This window comes from Pseudopipra pipra, chromosome 1 (assembly GCF_036250125.1).
Source record: "Pseudopipra pipra isolate bDixPip1 chromosome 1, bDixPip1.hap1, whole genome shotgun sequence".
Lineage (NCBI taxonomy): Eukaryota > Metazoa > Chordata > Aves > Passeriformes > Pipridae > Pseudopipra > Pseudopipra pipra.
Genome location: NC_087549.1, coordinates 34,916,794 through 34,939,241, shown reverse-complemented (window position 1 = coordinate 34,939,241; position 22,448 = coordinate 34,916,794). Strand labels below are relative to the sequence as shown.

Sequence of the window (22,448 nt, the reverse complement as noted above, 5' to 3'; positions counted from 1 at the left end):
CGTGTATGTGTGTAGATATGGATGACTCCTCTATGGTAATCATCTTTGATGCACGGAATTTTGATCTCAGAATCTGGAATAACGCTAGCATTAAAAATGGTTGATCAAAGACAAGCACACTGTTATTTTCATTCCAAGAAAACTAATAGCTGTGAATATTCAAATACCACAGCTTTCTTTTCCTGCCTCCCCACCACTGTCATGCTGAAAGAAGAATGAAACTGTTCTCCTATCAAACTGCACATCTGACAATTATCTCAGCTTTACTAGCTCCGATTAAACATATTTTTCCTATACAGTTGGATGCTGCCTTAAAAGTTTTGATGAATTTCTGCTTTAGGGTATCTGCATTTCCCTGCTGAATTACAAATTTTCATTGTATAACTTGCAGCTTAGCTTCAAATACACTGGAATCCATTTGGACGAAAAGCCTCAAAATAAGTAACAGCTATTAAAATTTCCAGACCAAAACAAAACCAAAACCCACATCAAGGCAGAGTTAAGGCTGAAAAGAAATAGCAGTTACTTAAGGTATAAAGCATAATGGCATATTGTATAAAGCATAAACTACCCCAAAAGTAAACATTCCAACCCCCCCTTCCCCCAGGAAACTCAGGATTAAGGACAAAAACTTAAAAGAAATCCAAACATTATTGAATATTGGATATTATTGAAATTCAGTATGAAAGCCTCCAAAACAAACTAAGATCAGCCCTGCAGCAGCACCATGTTGTAAGCCAGCAATTATGATTAATGCATTTAGTACTTGTGGCCTGAAATTAGCCTAATACATATTTCAGAGATATTAATTTTTCATCTTGTTGTGAGTTTCACTGCAGAACTGGTCAACACTTGACTACTTAAAAATATAAAATGTCCATCATGAGTGCAATGCTGTAAGCAAAATACTGTTGTACTACGCATAAGTGTTTCATTATTGTGAGAAGAAACCATTTCTGGCTGGACCAGTAAACCCAAATCAGGAAAGGCTCCACTAGATTTAATAACTTGTTAAAAGATAAACAAATGGGATTTCAATTCTTAAAATTAAACACAGATATTAAAATCTGAGAAACAAACTTCTTATACTGCATAGCTTACCTATCTAATCTAACTGAGTAGACAGTACTTTTCTACAGAACAATAAGAAAAAGAGTAAGAGAAGATAAATGCTTGCCAAAAATATCAAGGCCCAAAATACTCACTCAGTTTCAAAATTCTTTTATTGCAGTTGGATGAGATAAATATCTAAGACCAAAATCCAGTAAGTCACATTTATTTTTCTCTTGGAACAATTCTGCAAACTGGTTGTGTTTTATGATAAAGAACAAAAAGTTGCACTACATTTCAGAACATTTTGTTCTTTAAAACTGGTCAGACAGGTGGAAAATATTAAAGTACTACAAATTAAATGAATACTTTTCCACTCCAGCTTCATTTCCCAAATTGAACAAGTCCAAGCAAAAGACACTATGGTATTTTCTGCTTTGGAGATGCATATCAGCTGGTGATGCGCTTCAAGCTATATTAATTTGATTAAAAAGTTTATCCTTAATAACCTGAGACATCAATCCATGTATAGCTTCTATGGTGGTCTTGCAGCTGAAAAACAAGCATAAATTCAATGTTGGACAAAACCTGAACAGAACTGTCATTTTCTTTGAAGATATTCAGCTGTTTTGGAAGTTCAGGGTGCCCATAACCCCATGAATCTTAACAACTGTCCAGCAAGAAGTCACACACAGCAATTTAGCCATTGTTGCCAAAACCTTTTTGTTACATAAAAAGCAAACTGACTATACACACACATGGACCAATTCCAGAAAACTTCTTTTGCAATTTAGGACATCTTAACAATAGCAAGTGGGCTCTATGGTCCTCTAAACCAAAAAATAAAATAAAAAAATCTTTGGAGGAATGGAGCTACCAGCTGTTGTTATCAATACCTGAAGGCTCTCCCTGTTCTCTACCTTATCTCCTTTGCCCAACTCCAGGACAGCAGTGCACAGTAATCAAGGCTCCTCTGAGAAACTTTGAAGGAAACATTAAAGGAATACTTTATAGAACCAATTAGTTATTGGTCAAAATATGTAACGTGCAAAACGCCCAAAGAGCTGAGAGGATTCCTACTGATCCAAGTTTTCTCCAGTGTTTGGCTTAGGGGGGTGTAATATCAAGCTAACAAATAAAAACAAATGCAAAAGGTGAATCAGCCCTGAAGGCGTGGAAAACAGGGACAAATTACTATTAGCTAGATAAAGGAATCTTATGGAAAAGAAGCTGACTTGGAGCACAATTTGGCTAATCCATATGTACCCTTAGAAAATGGCTCTTAGAGATGTGTATGTACAGTAACAGATGATCTCATACATCCCAGTGTAAGCACCTTTATCCTAATGCCTTACAGCACTGTTTTTCCTAAAACAGGTACATCCAATAATCCTTTAGTAAACTTTGCAACCTTATTTTCTTCAAAGTAATTTAGGTGCCACTGAATCAACTGTCCTGTGTCTATAGAAGCCTTTTATTATCTTTACTCTTCTCTTAGGAAAGATTACTAATTGAAGAAAAACATGCATCTGTGAAAGTGTTACAATTTGTTTTGGGAACTATGGTAGCTTTTGTTACACAGGAAAGCAGAATTCATGACAACAACAATCCCTTCCAGTCTTACAATTTATAAACTAACTACTGATGAAGTCTAAACAAAAACAGAAAAGTATTTGCAAGAAATAAGATAGTAGGATGATCAGACGAGTTATTTCTTAGAATAACTGTAAGCAGGTGGGAGCAATGGGGAAATAAAATGTGGTCAGTATTATGGGACACCAAACAGGGACCAAAACTGATTAAAATTTGTCAGGAACTCCATCCTTCTCATGTCTTTTAAGCATTGCTATTCTGTTTCACTACAGGAACTGGGAGGTGTCACTTAACCTGGCTGTTATGAGCTAGCAACAGCCTTCACTTCATTGCAAATGTATTCTGCAACTGAAATAATCTAAATGAGTATTACTCATTAGTATTATTACTCATTAGAGTTAATACTCTAAATGAGTATTAACTTCTATAAAGTCACTCCCCTTCGAGTAGATTATGTTTGTTAGAAAGCTTGTAAAAGCTGCTAACTTTCCATAACAAGGAAACAAATGCACAGACAACACAAGCACAATACCAACTCTGATTCTGTTTAGCAATGACCATACTACGTTTGCAGATATTCCCCCATTGCTTACTGGGGAACAAAGGCTTGTCCAGCACAGGTTGACTCCTCTCTTTATTAAGGCAAAGCCTGTGTCCACCTGAGTCAGAGTGAATAAGATTTAAACAAAGTAATTTCTGTTCACACAAGATCTCCTTTTTTTCTCTTTGTTTTTTTTTTACCTACCTAATAAGTCACCACTCATCTGGTATCTCAAAAATTAGTCCCTCAGTAAAGCTGCTACTACCGCACACATTGCTAGTGTGGAGATGTAGGGGGGGAAAGAATATCAGAATACTGGATAAAATGATGAGGAAGAGGGCCAGAAAGCCTCAAAATCTGAAAAGTAGAACATCTCAGCTTTTGTTCAATTTTTGCAGTCTGTACTAAGGTATTCTACAGAATTGTTCCTTACTAAATGGAATTATTCTCTCTCACTCAGAACACTCCTAAGATGCCTGCAGGCGAGTTCTGCCTTCTCCACAGATGGATATGAAATTGCACTTGCATGTACAGTGCAGTATTCCTTGGTTTTTAAGGTCTGAAATTTGCCAAATACAATGTTCTTGAACAACCCAACTGTATGACTTGTTGGATACTATTACCTTTTATTAAAGATTTTACTTGGAAAAATGGTGACTATAATTCTGTACACCCAATGAGAATAACTTCATTAACTGATAAGAGCAAGTATTTGCTATCAGGCAAGATAGCTAAATATAAACACCATAATATCTGTAATCTACTTCCTAAAAGCAAAACAACAAAAAACCCTTCTTCATTTGTGGAAAAAGGAAATATTAATTAAGAAACATGAAAAAAGGCAGTTCTTAATTTTTAAGAGTAAAATTCTTACACAAGTGTAAACTAAACTTACTGGACTGTTAGCATTAGTTCTTAAAATCATGTTCTATACAATAATTTTATTTACTGTTAATTTAAACCTGATTAATCACAAAAATGTGCTGTTTTCTAGCAATGTTAAAATTTTGCATTTGACAGAAAACATATTTCTTTTGTTTGCCATATTCTGATGGAATTTTACTGGGATTTTTTTGTTTAATAAACTAGACTTGAATTTATTCCAGAAAAAAAGATTGAAAAGTCTTAAACTTTCAAAAAAAAACTAATGACATTTGGAGTCTCTCATTTATATCTACAATTTAATAATTCTTATCTCTAATCTTGTCAGGTTACAATTTAATTGGCATGTTACAATTTCAGGTATGATAAAAGTTTAAAACAAAATAACACTTTTTACAGAGAAGACAAATGTATGCATTATCTTACCTGTCTCTTGTTGCTTTTGCAAGTTTGTCTTCTGATTTCTTGTCATGAGTCTCTAAACCCAGCATGAAACTGCCCCTTCCAAGCTGAGCTTCTGACTGTTCTAATTTTTCAGACAAATCAAAGACTTGGCCAGTGGTGTAGTCGGCATTCTTGGGAGAAAGAAGGCAATAAACATATTGATTTCTAAGCTATACATTCAAGCCTTTATACACAAAATAAACAAAATCTGAAAAGAGCTTTTAAGACTTTAGTACTGCACATTTTAACCTATATCTGCAATTCAAGTGATGCAGAACATGACTGGCATGAGTGGTGGTTGAGAGAACAGAAGCTAAACCTCAGACAAATTCTCAATCCCTAAAGCCTGAAATGGGCACTCTTTATTACTGTCAACCTGTGCCCTAGGTCATGAAAGAGTAAGTAAAACTCAATCGGTTCTGTCCAAGAGAAAAGGTGTAAAACAGTGTTCTACAGAAGGCAGGTTTTGATGCTGTTACACTGAAGGTCTACCTGCAGTATTTCGGTTGCAACGTTGTTTCAACAGTCTCATTGACTATTTTTTAAAAAGTGTTTACTTATTAAACACCATTATTTTAAGGCATACTATTAATTTCAGTGCTATATAGAGTTACAAGGTTAAAAGGTGTTTAAGATAAAATTTAAGTGTATAGAGAGAACTCAGTGAAATTAAATGTAAGTTATTCCCACATTCTACAGAGCAGATACAAGGAATGTTTCAGTACTTATGATTAGGAAAAACTCACTTTCTTGTATAATCTGATAGATTCTTAATGTGGGATCTATATCTATCAGTGTTCTGTTAAGCATTTTAAAGCAGAGGGTCTAGTTTTTAGCACTCGAGTGAATAAATGCACACAACAACATACTATGGTACTTACAGTAAGTAAACTAGAAGAACTGAGAGTGTTCACCCAGTACTTGTTCCACAAAAGTTCAAGCAATTTACGATCCAAAGATGATTTAAAGTATGAGACTTCTAAAGCATAATACCTTCAAAAACAAACATGCAAACAAAAAAAGCTTCTAGCTAAATATGTCCTTTGACTGTCACACACAAAATACATGCAACTCAAAAAATCCTTATCAATAGCAAGTATCTTCAAAACCTCAAAGCACTGAACAATTAAAAAGATTACCCCCAGTTCCAATTCTAACTCTTAAGATTTTCCATAAGTAACTCATATATAACTTTAATACAGGAATACATAATCCCCACATATACTGCTGTGTTCTATTTAATGAAATTGCAAGGGTTTTTTAATTATTCTCTTAACAACTGCAATGTAGTGATGCCCTGTTACATGCCTGCAATACTTCAATACTGTAATAACTTACAGTTGATTGCAGTTTTGCATATGCCACCTCTAACTCCTTTAGGAAGAGTTGGTAGCAGTAAATGTTACAAATAGGCAAACAATCTTATGTTCTACCACACCTATTTTGAAAGCCAGGCTTTAGTGGTGCTACAAAATTCACAAGAGACAATAAAGCAGATAGAAAGCTGAGCTATGTAAAGTCATCAGTGTAGGTGAACTACAGCAACATTTAAGAGCTATATTAAACTTTATTTTGATCAGGAAATTCTTGCACAGGTTATCAATAATCCTGTTATCTCTTGGTCTCTCTGTAAAGTTATTTTGCTCAGCATTTCTGTAAGAAGTCCCATCAGAGATAACAATGCTATAAAATCTAGCAACTGACCACACTTTAATATTTCTGGAATTTAACAAATACCATTATTGCACATATGTGACAAAAAATGAGATACTAAGCCAGTTCTTCAAAGGGATGTGTGGCAGATTCACAATTAGAAATCCAAGTTATTTGACGAACAATGTACTTACTAAAAATATAAAATGGAAACAATTTAGAATTGGGCTTTGAACATCAACTAAAAGAGAAAAGTTAGATTAAGATTATCCAGACTGCTACTGCTACCATGAAGTGATTAGTAGTCACTGGCATTTCAAACAGACAGGATCATTAAGAGTCTTAAGAGAATTGGCTGAGGGAGCTGGGGTTGGTTAGCCTGGAGAAAAGAACGCTCGGGGAGACCTTATGTCTCTCTACAACTACCTGAAAGGAGGTTGTAGACAGGTGGAGGTTGGTCTCTTCTTCCAAGTAATGAGCTCAGGGCGAGAGGAAATGGCTTCAAGTTGCACCAGGGAGATTTGGATTGAACATTAAAGAGACAAACCCATGAAAGGGTTGTCAACTCTTGGAACAGGCTGCCCAGGGAAGTAGCTGAGTCACTGGAGGTATTTAAAAGATGTGTAGATGTGTCTCTTTAGGGACATGGTTTAGTGGTGAATTTGGCAGTGCTGGATTAACAGCAGGATTCAATGGCCTTAAAGGTCTTTTCCAACATAGAATGATGGTTCTATGACCATCATTCAAGTTCTCTAAACTTTTAATTCTTAGTCAGACTACTCATACTACTGAGAGGACACCACCACTCTAGTCTTTTGTATTATCAGTAATTTAGTAATGTGACAAGTTTGTAGTTTTAATTCCCTCTCCTGCCTAACTGCTGTTTCATTCTAGGAAAGACTGGAAAATACTTTCTTGGTTTGGATGGAAAGCAATGACTCGTACAAGAAGCCAGCTTCCTGAGATGGATATTATAATGATAATTACTAAGTGCTGCCAACTTTAAAAAACCCTACCAAATGTACTCTTACAGTTTTACAAAGATTTTTGTGTAGCTCCTGTTCTGGACCTTTCCTCAAATCGGATAGGAAGGCCAATTCCAATTGTTTTAATTTCTTCATCACTTCAGAGTCAAACTTTGCATTCAACTATAAAAACACTGAAGATCAGATACCCATGCACCAAAAACATGAAAAACCTCCACTATGCAACAGCCTACAGGGCTGTGTCAATGAGGTCTCCAAGTTCTCTGTACACAGATGCTGAAGGCAGAATTGAAACCAAGCCGTTGTTGAAGGAATTGGTCCCATCCTTCCTTAGTTACTTTGCAAATGCTGTGTCTCCAATATCTGTCTCTACTTTCCCCCTCACTTTAGCTTAAACAGCAAGGACATGTGTGCTCCCACAATTTAGGCCAGATCAGGGGACTGACCTGGCAAAACAAATGCCCTGACAAATAAAGAAATGGTATATATGTATGTATGTATATATGGGGACACAACAGCTAAAAAAAAGAATGGTTAAAACTAAACTACCTTTTTAATTAATGGAAAGTAAACTAGCAGGATAGAAAAAGCAGTAATTCTTCCTGTTACTGATCTTGTCCTTGAGGCTGCACCACTTTCCAATCCTACCAGAGACAGAAACAATCTTAACACAACCAGTGATGCAGGATAACGAGCTGCGCTCGACATGCTCACAAGAGCAAGATGGATTACAGGCTCCCCAGCCCTCTTGATCACTCTACATCTGAGCCTTTCTTCCCTGCCCTAACAAGGCACCACTACTAAAATGTGTCCAGAAATCAACTGCTAAAGCTTTTAACCAGCTCATCTTTCCAACAGTTCTCTCTTAAACCATCTCCTGCTAAATGCCAGTAACACTTTTTTACAAAACCAACAGTGCTAAAGTAACACTGAACTTCAAAATTTGAAATGCTCTAAGGAATTTAGTTTTCCATACTGCATCACTAACCTAAACACAAAAATGCTGAAGTTACAAGTTTTTCTGTTACTTACTGTTTACAATGTACACCAAAGTCTTCTATTTTATTAAGTGGAATAGTCTGGTATTCGGAGGGACCTTCATCTGGAGGTTTATAGCCCTAAAAATTCAACAAAGGGCAAAGATGACACAGTAATTCTGAGACTTTTTTTAATGCCTCAACTCTTGGAAGCACTTCACAAAAAAAATCTAGTTTATGCAATTCTAGTTTATTTTTCCTAGGGAAAATGACATTTCGCCTGGTAATCTGAAACTCAGAATTTTCTTGCATCTTGGGTTTACATTTGGCTTTAGTAGCAGTCATTAATTTGCATGTCTATCAGAAGCAAACCAGTGGTCAACAGTTGAGTTTTTTCAAATGAGTAATACAGCAGCCTATAATTAGACCAAAGAATGGGCAAGCTTTTTCTAAGATAATATTTCTCTACCTATTCTTTGAAGTAATTTCAATCTTCTTTGAGGGAAGACTGGAGATGTGAGAAAAGGGAAGAAAAATCCATGCCTTGGATATGCCTTAAAGATACCCAAAACTGCAGTTACTTATTTAGCCAAGAGGATGCCACTCATAGCTACTTACTAAGCAAAAACTCCCTGCAGTCCACTGTGAGGACTCCCTAAAAATAGGCTTCCAATGTGACTTTCTAGATATGATTTGGTTTTCAGGCACAAGATTCTTCTCCCTGCTCAAAATTCTGGAAGTATTTATGAAGTAGTTTTGCCCATGGAATTGAATACGCCGAATCACAAACTATTCTAAGAAGATCTCTCATGGTTTTGTCAACAGAAGAATAATGGTTGGATGCAACTGGGGACCTTTCACAAATATTTTTGTTAATTACAATATTTAATTTTTATTAAAAAATTAATTTTGTTAATTGTTTTACTGGATGGCTGCCTGAAGTTCTTGATAAGTCAATAGAAACCGAGTATTTAAAAGATATACCTGAACTTTCTTAGACTGAAATTAAATAACACAGTTATATCTCTGCCAGGATTATACACGGGAAACTGCATTTGGAGGTCTAGATCTCCAATACTGATGTGATTTTCTAGTTTTAAGCCTAACCCTTCCATATTGTTTAATTGACTTTTTTGTGCATTATTTTGTGAAAATTCATAATATTTATTTGAAAGCTAAGTAGATAGTTTTGAACCTTCTTTTTCTCAAATGAAAAGCAAATTACAACATTTTAAACATGCTATTAACATTTGGTTTTAAGTCTAAAAAAATAAACAGAGAAGAATTAACGTAAATCTATTTTGATGAGTGGTACCTACAACTATATCCATTTAAAAACAGCTTTATGGAGCTATATAATTTTAGGACAGCTCCACAATCTAGATAGTATATTTGATTTAACACTGCCAAAACTCTATGAAAATCAAACCAGAAATCAACTTTTGTAAACATAATCAATATCCAAAGGCATGCAGTAACCAATATATCAGCATGTCCTCCTTTTGGAATGAACAATGACATACAGTACAGCACAGTAGATCAAACTGCTGTAATCTCTAGAACCAATCTGTACTAATTTAAAGACAGTTCAGTGATCACACACTAGATGATTTTAACTATTTACCTTAGGATATGTCCTAAATGCTCCAAGATTTACTTTTCCTGCAGATATTGTTCTTGTTGGGTCAATCTGTAGAAATACAGGTAATACTCATAATGTGTATTTTATAAATTATTACAGGCATAAACTAAGCTTATTAATTACAATTACTAAACTAATTAATTGTATTTCAGAAATGTAATTCATGCAAGTTGTATTAGTTCTGTCATAAATGGTATTTTTCTGTTGGGATGAGACTCTAAACAGATGGGAATATCAATAACCTGCTGTGGGCCATTTTTTCAAACTAATTTTCCCTGTTTAAAAAGTACTTAAAAGAAATTGCACTTTAGAACAGTCAATAAACTGTAATAAAAATCTGCATTTTAATCTTATAACCACTAGAGGTAAGAAAAAGTATTATATTTTTTGCTGCACTTTGGTAGAAAATGCAGGAAACTAATGGAAAAATCTCCTTGCTAACATATGTACTAATGCCCTGTTTAATTTCAAAACTAATTAAAAAAAGAAGAGGAAAAAAAGAAAAAAGCAGTCCCTTGAAAAGTCTTCTGAATCTGTGAAATTATGTCATACAGGAAAACTCACATGGTGAAAATACTTCTTAAGGGTCATTTATCTTTTTCTTATGTAATTCTTCCATCAGTTATATTCCTCCTTTATGACTAATTTCAGTATTTTTTCCTTTATTTCCATCAGTAGCAATGGTTATACAAATAGTATCTCAAATAAGGTTTACTTTTGATTTCAAATGTATCTGAAGCCTAGAAGAACATGAAGGTCTCAGGGATTTTTTTTAGGTTGCTTCTTCAAAGATACATTTCCTAGTGTCTCCCACCTTGTACTATGCTACTGACTTAATTTAAAAGGCACTTTAGATACAAAATAACAGAACTTCATGAACGTGCTCTGCTGTATTTCAGCAGCAGAAGGAAGAGAACAAAAGAAACAGATTTTTTTTGTTCTATCACAGGAAATCAAATAGGGATTGCTCAACACTTTTTTTTTTCAAAAGTACCAAGCAGAACTTTAAGTTAAGAGTAATGTATGGACTTGTACAAAGCCACCATAGCTGGAACAGTGCCGTGAAAATGGTCTTGGCAAACAATGCTACTGTTTTGGCCAGAATGTGGCCAGCAAAGCAAAAGGTGTGGCATTTAAAATGTGGATCTAACATCTCCAGCATGTAAAATACACACTGCTAGAACGTTAACAGACAGAAATCTAAAAATTATTCCCCCTTCAACATGATTTGCTACGCCGTTTAACCACTCATCGGCCAGTACTTACAACCACTGCTACGAAGGGTTCTTGAAATTGCTGATTAAGCATCTGCGTGCTGACGTCGATCCCCGAGAGCCAGCAGCCGTAGCCAGGGTGACTGTGATACCAGCCGATGGCATTTTCCAGGCGTCCGACCTAGGAACAAGGAAGGGGAAAGGCCGAGTTCATCTCCGTTCCCAAAGTACCGGCTGCCCTCCAGCGGCCCTTCCAGCACACTGCAACGCCGCGGGAGGATAAACAGGAATTTATGATGTTGCTCAACCATTCCCTAGAAACCGCGCAATGTGTAGTATTGGCATTCTCTGCTGCAGCTGCTGTCACAGAACAAGGACCTTCAAGGAGTCAGGAGCTGAACTTCAGTGTCAGCTAAAGTACAGAAGAGGTTCCACACAATGAAGTGCTGAGCTGGGACTCCTCAGCAGACATGAGGAATTTTTTAGGGTGGTTATGACACAGGTATATATAATCTCATATAAGCATGAAACATCAGCAGTGAATGAATTGTTTAGTACAGTAACACATCTCAGAGGCATATACTATTAGATTAGTGGTAGGTTTAAAAATTAACTTGAAAGGCATGTTTTCAAACACCAGAAATGACAGAAATTATTGCCCAGAGCCAGCTCTAAAATCCAAAAGGTGAATTTGTGACACATTTTTATCAGATAAAAATTCAAACCAAATAATACCCCTGGCAACCTCTAAAAATACTGGAAGAAAAGGAACAAAGCCAAAAAAAGACAGGAGAATAAACACCCATTTAACCTAATTTTTGTAATCCTCTCTGAAGAATTGCTTACTGGCTGTTCCACACTGAGTAGGATAATTTCGGTCCAACCTTACATGCCAGTTCTTTACTGAGAATTAAGATGTGTTTGGACACAGTGCCTGTTTGGTTTTGCCCAATACTGAGTATGTCAGGAAGGTTCAATCTGAAAAATTTAGAGCTGAGAAGAAACACACAAACTTGCTTACTGAATGGAACATTTATTTTATTTTTTACTGGTGAATAATGTCTGTATTTCCTTTGCAACTCCCATAAGAGAAGCCAACAAAGCACTTTAGAATGTGTGTTATTTTTCAAAGCCAAATAACACATTTTAACTGTATTTATACCAGATCCTGCCCATGGAGAAGCAAATAACTGAAACGCTGGCCTCTATAAGGCACTTATGTAGAGGAATATATCAAATAGCAACTTAATATTAAAAAGACTTATTCCAGGAACAAGTGCTTGCCAAAGTCAAATATGGAACATGCATGCAAACCCTGCCAAAGCACCAGGAAAGCTGAGTTATTATATTTGCACACGAGTTCAATTTCAAAATTGTGAAACTATAGACAAAACTGTATAATGTTGTTAATGTTGACAACAGGAAAAAACATTTCCTATGATATAAGAACTCCTACAGACACCCAGACTGTTTTAAACACAAGCTGAACTCACTGTATATAAACCCCTAATTTTATGCTATATACTGTTTTGAAACTCAGTATTTTTACCTAAGAATAGGATAGTATGAATATATCTCTATCTAAAGATAGTATGAATACATCTTCAGACAAAGACATCTCTCCCAGTTACCTACTTTCTGCAACAACAGTATTAGCACCATGATAGTAACAGTTTCCAGATAAAACAAACCAGATAAAATACATTATTTCTAAATTTTCTCATTAACAGGGTTGAATTATTTAAAAAGGTCTCAGAACATTACTACTTCTGGATAGAAGTATATTGAGTTACTCAGAAAGGATATTGAGGTGCTGGAGCAGGTCCAGAGAAGAGCAACAAGGCTGGTGAAGGGACCTGAGCACAAGTCCTATGAGGAGAGGCTGAGGGAGCTGGGGCTGTTCAGCCTGGAGAAGAGGAGGCCCAGGGGAGACCTCATCACTCTCTACAACTACCTGAAAGGAGGTCATAGCCAGGTAGGGGTTGGTCTCTTCTCCCAGGCAGCTATCAGTAGGACACGAGGGGATCGTCTTAAGCTCTGTCAGGGGAGGTTTAGGTCAGATATTAGGAAGAAATTCTTTACAGAGAGGGTGATGAGGCATTGGAATGGGCTGCCCAGGGAAGTGGTGGATTTTCCATCCTTGGAGGTTTTTAAGATGAGACTGGATGTGGCACTTAGTGCCATGGTCTAGTAACCATGGTGGTAGTGGATCAAGAGTTGGACTTGATGATTTCAGAGGTCCCTTCCAACCCAGCTGATTCTATGATTCTATGATTATGTTTATTCTTTGTTGATGTTATGATTCAGCCTAATGCACATCTATTTCAATATCTCTACCAGTATGCAAGGCTGTGAAGATAAGTAAAACACTCCAAAATAACCCATGTACTCCTCTGTTATACCCACATAGTAAGTAAGGGGCTTCTAATTTTAGCTGGTCTAAAAATCAAAGTGTCAAATGGGTCTCAAAACTATTTGCGCTTGGAGAGTTAAAGTTATTTCAACTCTTATTTGTAGTATAGGATTGCCCTGTACGGGAAGAAGCACATCAGCAGGTGTTCTGATGCACTGTGCTGGTTTCTACATCAGCCATAGAGCAGAGTCGTATTTCTGATATCCTTCTGCACACGAGAACTTTACTGCATAGTCAGGTTTAATGAGACATGGATCTCTGAATACAGAGTGATGAGGATGGGAAACCAACATTTGAGTCTGTTCAGCTAAATTTCCAAATGAATAATTAAGTTGCACTGAAACTTCCTTATTCCTTCATTGGCAATTTCTTCACGAACATATTTTCTTTATTTTATGGAAAAGAGCAGCATGGTTATGCAGTAGGACTTCAGGAGAAGGTAAGAATAAATGCCATATTTGTGATCTACAAATATAAGTATGTCTGATGCATACATATTTTATATTTTATATCTAATTTTACATATTGTATCAGTTATTTTAGGAACACGATCCCTCCTTGTACCATCCACAAGCCACCAGTTTCAGCCAGAAAAACACTTCCTCAGCAATGAAAATAATTTACGAAGGAAAGAATACTGTACTCATTATAGAATCATTAAACTTGGAAAAGACCTCCAAGAGCATCGAGTCCAACTTCTGATGACCTACTGTAAGATATGGAAATACGTATTTGCAAATGTTTACAGGGCCCTGCGTTCCCTGCTGCTGACACAGTTACCACTGTCATGTTTGAGGAGAAACAGGACAATCGGGCAGGCACTGGTACTGGGGGGAAGCCTGCGAGCCCCCGAACGTGTTCCTATAGCTCACAAGACCCACAGGATCTCCGTGGAGGGGCAGAAACACCCGCTGCCCCCCCTCCTCACCTGCTTGGCGTTCTCGATGTACGCAGCCATGTACTCGTAGGCGGCGGCCTGCGCGTTGACGCGGGTCTCGGTGCCCTCCACGGGCAGGGCGAAGCTGTCCATGATGATCATGGTCTCCCCGTCTACCTTGCCCAGCATGAGCCCCATCACCTCCAGGTTGCCGCCGGACCTGGCGTGCATCACCATCTTCAGCAGCGCCAGCGCCGAGATCTTGCAGTACTTGAAGTAATGGTGGCTGCAGCGACACAGAGGCCGCGGGGGGAAGGCAGAGCCGTCAGACCAGGATCCTCGCAGCCCGTCCCGCCCGCCCCGCCGGCCCCGCTCCCACTCACTCCTTGGTCCAGGGCTTGGCCGCCAGGATCTCCTGCTGCTGCTTGCGGTCGTACTTGTAGATCTCGTCGATGCTCTGCGCCTCCTGCATGTTGTTCGCCAGCTCCCACGTCTTCTGCGCCATCCCGCTCCCGGAGGCGCTGCTCCCCGCCCCCGCCATCGCTCCCGTTCTCGACCCCAAGCCCGCTCCCAGCCCAGGCCCCGCTCCCGGCCCCGGCTCCGCACCGTCGCTCCGGGCCGCCGGCGGAACCAACCGCGGGGAGGGGGTGCGGGGGGTGCGTTACAGGGTGGTACGGTCCGCGCAGGCCCGGGGCGGGCGGTGCTGCGTCCCCAGCGGCCGCGCGCGGCTCTGCAGCCGGGTCGGAGCCGCGGGGCCGCGCGGCGCGCCCCCGATCGCACCGGGATGCGGCACCGCGGGAACCCCGGCCCCGGCCGGGCGGTACTTCACGGGGAGCCGCCCGCCAAGTGCCCCTTGTTATTATTACTATTATTATTATTTTATTTTTTAACTTACTGTGTCCTGTTCTGGGTTCCTCAGTACAAGAGGGACACGGAGCTCCTGGAGCGGGTCCAGCGGAGGGCAACAAAGATGATTAAGGGACTGGAGCATCTCTCTTACAAGGAACGGCTGAAGGAGCTGAGCGTGTTCAGCCTCGAGAAGAGACGACTGAGAGGGGACCTTATCAGTGTGTATAAATATCTAAGAGCTTCCATCAATGCTGCCTCAGTACAATCCTAAACATCCACTGGTCAGATTATGTGACCAACACATCTGTTCTAAAACAAGCAGCAATCACAAGTATTGGGGCCATGTTGCTGAGAATTCAGCTGCGCTGGGCAGGACACGTCTCAAGGATGAAGGACCAGCACCTCCCTAAGATCTTGCTTTATGGTGAACTTGCCACTGGCTGCTGCAAGAGAGGAGCCCCGAAGAAAAGATATAAGGACTCCCTAAAACAACATCTCAGCCTGGGCCACATTGATCTTCATAACTGGTCTACTCTGGCCGCAAACCGGGAGGCCTGGAGACACACCATCTATAATGCTGCCGTTTCCTTTGAGAACGCACGCAGGATCACTCTTGAGGAGAAAAGACAACGCAGAAAGAATAGTATCCTGCTGAATATACCACCTAAGGAGTCTTTCTGCTGTGCCTTTTGCAATCGGACATGTCTATCTCGTATTGGCCTCATAAGTCACCAGCGTGCCTGTAACAAACGCGGATAGTGCCTTCCTAAATCTTCGTTCGCGAAGCCTAGCCATGATGATGATGAAATATCTAAGAGGAGGATGTCAAGAGGATGGAGTCAGGCTCTTCTCGGTGGTGCCAACCATAGGATAAGAGGCGACAGGCAGAAACTGATGCACGGGAGGTTCCACCTGAATATGAGAAAGAACTTCTTTACCGTGTGAGTGACCGCACAGTGGAACAGGTTGCCCCGACAGGTTGTGGAGGCTCCCTCACTAGAGACATTCAAAACCGCTTGGACGCAATCCTGTGCCATGTGCTCCAGGACGACCCTGCTTGAGCAGGGAGGTTGGATCAGATGACCCCCTGCGGTGCCTTCCAACGCGGTCCATTCCGTGATGCTGTAAAGCCCGCCCGCCACCTCCCACGGCGCTCCCTTTCCCCGCCCGGTGGGAGGAGGCGGTGGCGGCCGGGTCGCGCCGCCCTCCGGGGCAGGGGGGGGCGCTGCGCGGCGCCGCCCGCCGGGTTCCGGGGCGGTGGTAACCGAGGGGCGCGGACGGAGTCGCGGCTGCCGGCACCGGTGAGCGGGCGGCGGGGTCGGGGCGGCACCCGAGGATCCTCCCCCGCGGTCCCGCCGGGCGGTTCGCAGGGGCCGCACCGAGTCAGGGCGGCGGCGGCGGGGCCGAGGGGGTCCGCCGGGCAGCAGGACGGGCTCCGGGGCGGGACGGGGCGGGGGCGCACCCGGGGCGCAGTGACGGGTCTGGGTGTCCCTGCGGGGGCGGCGGGACTCGGCCCGGCCCGGTCCGGCCCGGCTCGGCTCGGCTCGGCTCGTCCCTCCGGCGGGGCCGCTTGTTGTGCGGCCGTTGCCTGACAACGGCGCCGCGGTCCAGAAAAGGGGCCGAGCCGCGGGTGCGGCATCCCCGCCCCGGCCCCGGGGGGTCGGTGCCTCCGGGAATGCCCGAGAGATGCTGCCGAGGAGGGAGGGAGGGAGGCTGGGAGGCGTGCTCTGCAGGCCGGGGGAGAGACGCTTCCCCGAGCTGTCGCTCTTGGAGAAATAAACCTGATCTCCTGGGTCTGAAACTTTGCCGAAATTGGTGTCTTTTTGGATCAGAGTACGTGCTCTGCTCTCTGAGAAGGCAGATAAACCCTACTGTGGAGGGGAAGTAACTCGTGAAACTTGTTGGTTGGTTGTTTAGAGGGTGAATTGCCTTCTTAGTTGCGAAAATGTCATGCTGCTTTAGTCAGAGTTTATTATTTGTGACCAAATTTATTATTTGTCCAGACCCTGAAATCTTTTGTGCTTTTTCAGCCAAGGATTTGAAAGAAACGGCAGTGAAAGGTACAGGAAGCACGTCTCTGGCAGCAGGAGATTATTCCAAGTGCCATTCACAGGGATAGAGAAGCAGCCAGTACTGGCTGCTGTGAGACTTAGGAGGTTTGGGTGAAACTTTGAAAAGTGTTTCTCAGCGACACAATTGGTGACTCTATAACCTGCAAGTACAATTACTAAACGTGGTGTATTTCAAAACATTTGCTTTTTCAAAGGTTTTTCAAAGCATTTCCCTCCTTGCCAGCCATGCTGCAATTCATATGGATGGAAATTGCCATTTTGCCAGTGTTCCTGATGTTATTTTAATATTGTGGTAGCACAGAAGAGACAAAATCTATTTGCACATGCTTATTTTAAATTTTGCACCTCATTTTCCTGAACAAATAGGAGGAAAAGGGAAAGATTAAATTGGGATGCAATAAGCATTGCTCTAGGTGATAAAGTAGCTACACAATACATAGCTAAATATACTACATAAGATAAATATACACATAGATGTTTTGAATACCTTGAATACAGAGACATGCATTATTAACTCTGGGCATAGACCCATTAAAAATGTCATGTTCAGACCTGAATATCTATTGTTCTTAAATATCTATGTGCTTTTTATTGCTTGGTATATTTGCTTAAGTTGAAGTCTATTTAGCTCACTCTGTAATTATTCAGAGTTTTTGTGCTTTTGTGAAAACTTTCAGTTGGAAAGGAAAACAGGTTATGAAAATCTAAAATGTTCCTGAAAGAAAAAATACAGAAAAAATATTTTTATGGAACATTTTCAGACAGTAGTTGAATATATAGCAGCAGTATGTTTAATGAAATTGCACTTTGAATAATACCATGTTTTGAGAATGCAAATAATCCAAGACTTAAAGTTGCAAGAGCTAAAGGAAAGCTGATAGATTTGTGCTATCAAATGTTTTTTTTTTTAGAAATGGTATTTACAAAATATTGTGTTTTCCAAAAAGCATGAAAAATATGATGTTTACACCTCATAATTTTGGGAGCATATGATTTGTCCTTGGGTTTTCAAGTGTTTACAATATATTTGACTTCCCCTTTTGTGCTATGCACATGCTCATGGAGTGATGTCTCCAAGCTTGGTTTTTAATCTGCTGCTTTTACTAGTAGTTGCAAGGGGCTAGAAATGCACAAAAGGCATTCAAATGCATTGCTCAGCTGAAAATGAGCTATTTTGTTTTGATTGGAAGCGGCGTTATAGTGTCAGGCTTTTCCTTGGTGTGTTTGTGCAGTCATGTGAAGCCAGTTTGAAGCTGACAGTTCGCTGTGAGTTTAGTGCTGTCACCTCCAAGATAAATCACTGCACACCAAAGGGCTGTGGTAGGCCTCTTCTCAGATAGAAATGTGTTGTTTCCGTCTTTTTATTGTGATTAGTCATGATCTCTTCACATGATACAGTAGATGATAAAGTTGATTCATATTCAGTGGGACATTTGCTTACATGCTGGTATATTTTTGGAGCCTAGCAGTGTATGCATAATTTTCACATTGTCACTCTTTTGCTTAGAATAATAAGATATTTTTTTCTTTTTTAGTATAAGATACTCATTTTGCCTATCTCATAAAGTTTGCACTTGTGCATCTTTTAAGAAGATCAACTCAAGAAGAAGGATGTTAAGACTCAAAACATCTAGATATTTCTAAGAAGGATTTGTCTACTTTTCCAGGCTATTTAGCTGTATTAAAGGTATGCTGAATCATCAGTGCTGTAGCATTAGTTGTCTTAGTATTCTCCAAGGCCTGGAATCGCCAGCTTTCTTCACACCAACCAAATTTACCTATGTAGTTCAACTGTAACAGTTTTGTCTTTGTTTTTTAATTTATTATATTGCTCTTTTGAGCAACGTGATAGGAGTGCAGAATGCTGGAATATTCATGGTGTTCCTCATGCTAGATAGAAAATATACTGCGAATACTCCTTTCCTGATGCTGTCTCTCGGAATAAGTTTGGTACCATTCCCATGTAGTAATTCGGAAACAGTTCTAGAGGTTATAAATGCAATTGTAGATGGATATAAGAAATACAGATATTACAGTCAGCGAGCTTTTGAAAAGACTTCTCACAGTGCTTCCTACAATGTGGTAATTTTCCTCTTGATGACTATGCTGCACTGGATGGGTGATGAGACCAACTTTTACATTTTTCAGTATGACAAGTTGCTTCAGCCTTTTTTCATTATTCTTATGTAACTTAATAGGCTAAATAAAATTTACCAGTGCCTGGAAACTTATCCTCTTTTAACTTATCCCTTATCACTGAACAAAACTAATGAGATTAAAGATTTAGGACAAATCAGATGGGGGTATTTATTTTTGGAATTGATTGTCCTGTATTACCACTAGGAATTGTAAATAGGTTGTCCTAGTTCTGCCTCCTTTGTAACAACATTATAATTTTATATTATGAATCAAAAAAGATAAAAAGTTTAAAGGAGTACATTCTGAGGAATACATCAAGCAAATGTATTCATTAAATTAGGTTAGCCTGCAATTACTTGGCTTCATCTGATAGCATTTGAGCATTTTTTGTTTTCATCTTACTTCTAGTAAGCATTTATCTCAGTCTTTCTGGACACATTATTTTTATGTTTACCGATGTGCTATCTTATTATATTTGAGGTGGTGGTTTGGTTTTTTGTTGTTGTTGTTGAAGTTCTCTGATCCTCTTCCTGAAACTGTTTTCTAATATACCTTTATCATTGGCCTAATGTTTACTTCATACAATCTGTAGGCTTTAGAAAGATATCTAATCAGCCTCAAAAAACCTGCTGTATAGTTAGATTAGTATAGATTAGTTTAGATGTTTGTTTAGATACTGAATGTGATGGGATTGTTCAGGAACCTGGATAAGCAATCCTATTTCTTAAGTTCTGTGGGTAGCATTAGAGTGATTTGAGGGTCACAATTTTCTTCTCAGTTTCATGCTTTTTTTAAGTATGGAATATAACTTAGAGATTTTTTTTTACTCAGTAGGTTTGGTTTTGCAAAACTTCTCCTGCAGTGGAGTTGATGAAAACACTGAGTGGAGATTAGGATGAGTAGGCTTGTATGCAGTCACTGGTTTTGGTTTTGTCTTTCCCTTTTTTCATGGTTACAGCTTTGCAGTATTTTTAGTTCTGGTAAGACTGTTCTAACAAAGAATATTCAAAATTAACTTTTGTACAGTTTCATTGACATGAATTCGATTGACTCTCATTTTTATTATGAGGTTATCCAGGTGCAGCAATGTACAATAAATTCCACAAATAAGATGCTAAAATTTCTGCTCTGAAGGGCTTTCAGCTAAATAGGCAAGGTGCACAACTAATGAAAGAGAGGTAACCAGCTCTTCTTCAGTACATGTTTTCTTACAGATGATTGGCAGATTATTGCAGAATTGTAGCTATTCTTATTGCCTCTGCCATTTTAGTGGTACAGGAGGTAGTGATACACTGTTGGCTCCAACTCCAGAAACACTATGCATGTATTGTGAGTTTTTTCTTTGTTTTGTTTTGTTTTTAATAAGCTTGGTTGTTTTTAAGACTTCTCATGATAGTAAGTTAAGCACAGAACTGGCTGTATGATTTGGTACTTATTTTGGACTATACATGTAATTTGCACTTTTCATACTCTTTTGTCTAGTGATTCCTTTATCCTGTTTACTTTTGTGTATTTTCTAATTTTGATTTAATTGTTCACTAACAGTCAGCTTGTGCTAGTGTGCAGCAAAGGGCCACTGGTAGACTTGCAGTTAAAAAAACTAACCCCAAACCACTTTAACCGTGTTAGAAAAAAGGATTAGAGAAGTATCTTCAATCTTATAATCTGGAATCTTTGAATTTTCTCTCTGGTGAAACGTCAAGTAGTATCCTCCATGAATGAGTTTCCCCGAGTCAGATGTTTTGTTGACTCAGCAAACATCTTAAGAGTTGTAGTTCTGAGGGACAAACTTGATTATTTTTTAACTGCTGTCTTAAGCAACTATATAATTGGGCTTTAAATTTTTGAAGTTCTAATGTAAAGGTGATGTCTAAAGTTCTGCGTCTTTTCTGTAACCTTAGAAATGATGGCAGATGACTTAGACAAATCTATTGAAGAACACAAGGCCAAGTTTGCACAAGATAAGGCAGAACTTGAAAATGATCCACCTTACATGGAAATGAGGGTAAGACTGTTAAAAAGCTTTCCTGAATATAAGTACTTGTGTTGCTAAGCCTTCTTTTACTGTGCTCTTATAACTGGTTTTTTTGTTAAATTATATATTAAAGATTAAGCCATTTCTAATTTAAATACTTTGTATCTGTATGTATGTAGATTTTTAAAAATCTGTATGCTACCAGGCATACACAGTAAGATTTGTATTTTACAAGTGAGAAAACTCTTGTAAATGGCTATTATTGCTCCTTCCCCCTCCTCCCTAGGGAAGGTGACTATCAGGGATCTGCCCTCTGCTTACTCCAGAGCTGTGGTCTTGGGATATCCTCAACATTTCTCTTACAGAAACTAGGAAATATAAAAGGAAAGTAACAATTAAACAAAATCTGTTCTTATCACAGTTTTCCTATTAGTAATTTTAATGTGTTAATCCAGCATTACTTTCAATCTCTCTATTCTCCAGTGCAAATAATTATGTTACTAATGTTCTTATACATGATATTTCCTTTACCTTGTACTACAGTAAAGAATTTTGTTTTGTTTTCAGAATAAGGAATCAGAGAAGCTTTCCGAGACTAGGAAAATGTTAATTTCCATGGCTAAAGAAAATATACCTCCGAATAGTCAACAGAACTATCCTTTAGGTATAGTATATTTTTTTTATATGTTTTCTAGATTTAAGTAGCATTTAATTACATTTGGGAATTTTTGCAAGGGAATTACTGCTTTGGACCTTTAATTATAAGGTGATAATTGTAATTCAAGTGCATAATAATTCTTCAGTCTTCCAAAAGTCTTGGGATTGTATGGAATTTTATTTATTTTGCAGTTACGCTTTTTTTTTTTTTTTTTTTAATCAGGAGAATGGGGCAAGCACTTTCTTTTTCTTCCTGTAAAGGTAGTGCCACTAAAAAAAAAATCCAAACCAACCAAACAAAAAAAAAGAAATCTGCTTGCCAGTCCTTGATAGGCGATATGTCCTTTCCTGTTGTATTTGAGTGAAAAAGGCTTTGAAATTCCATCTCTCATCTGGACTTTACTTCAAAAGGATACATTCCCTGTACTTTGTGACAGGGAAGTAAGAATACTTTTCCTTTCAGCCTCTTAGGTTAAGAGTCCTA

The 22,448-nt window shown here is 39.1% G+C and overlaps 2 protein-coding genes across 3 annotated transcripts in view; one reads left to right on the top strand and one right to left on the bottom strand.

The window, feature by feature from the left end:
* Window positions 1-1,205: 1,205 nt before the first annotated feature.
* COPS5 (COP9 signalosome subunit 5) lies at window positions 1,206-14,900 on the bottom strand. Its single transcript, XM_064651412.1, has 8 exons — window positions 14,656-14,900; window positions 14,324-14,558; window positions 11,035-11,163; window positions 9,751-9,816; window positions 8,182-8,267; window positions 5,392-5,503; window positions 4,493-4,641; window positions 1,206-1,602 (listed from the first exon to the last, which is right to left on the bottom strand). Exons 1-8 carry the CDS (start codon window positions 14,811-14,813, stop codon window positions 1,518-1,520), a joined length of 1,020 nt encoding a protein of 339 aa, XP_064507482.1. The 5' UTR covers window positions 14,814-14,900; the 3' UTR covers window positions 1,206-1,517.
* A 1,423-nt stretch (window positions 14,901-16,323) lies between these two features.
* CSPP1 (centrosome and spindle pole associated protein 1) overlaps window positions 16,324-22,448 on the top strand; it is a 65,924-nt gene continuing 59,799 nt past the window's right edge. For both annotated transcript variants that reach the window (XM_064651391.1, XM_064651382.1), the window contains exons 1-3: window positions 16,324-16,422; window positions 21,234-21,337; window positions 21,875-21,971. In XM_064651391.1, coding sequence (XP_064507461.1) covers window positions 21,236-21,337; window positions 21,875-21,971 — 199 coding nt within the window. In that variant the 5' untranslated portion in view covers window positions 16,324-16,422; window positions 21,234-21,235. The remainder of the gene's footprint in view (window positions 16,423-21,233; window positions 21,338-21,874; window positions 21,972-22,448) is intronic.

Coding starts and splice junctions, on each gene's coding strand:
- COPS5 (XM_064651412.1), bottom strand. CDS start 14,813: ATGGCGGGGGCGGGGAGCAGCGCCTCCGGGAGCGGGATGGCGCAGAAG. Junction 9,817..11,034: donor AACCCTTCGTAGCAGTGGTT/GTAAGTACTGGC, acceptor GTATTTCTACAG/ATTGACCCAACAAGAACAAT. Junction 5,504..8,181: donor TTTGGTGTACATTGTAAACA/GTAAGTAACAGA, acceptor TTGTTTTTGAAG/GTATTATGCTTTAGAAGTCT.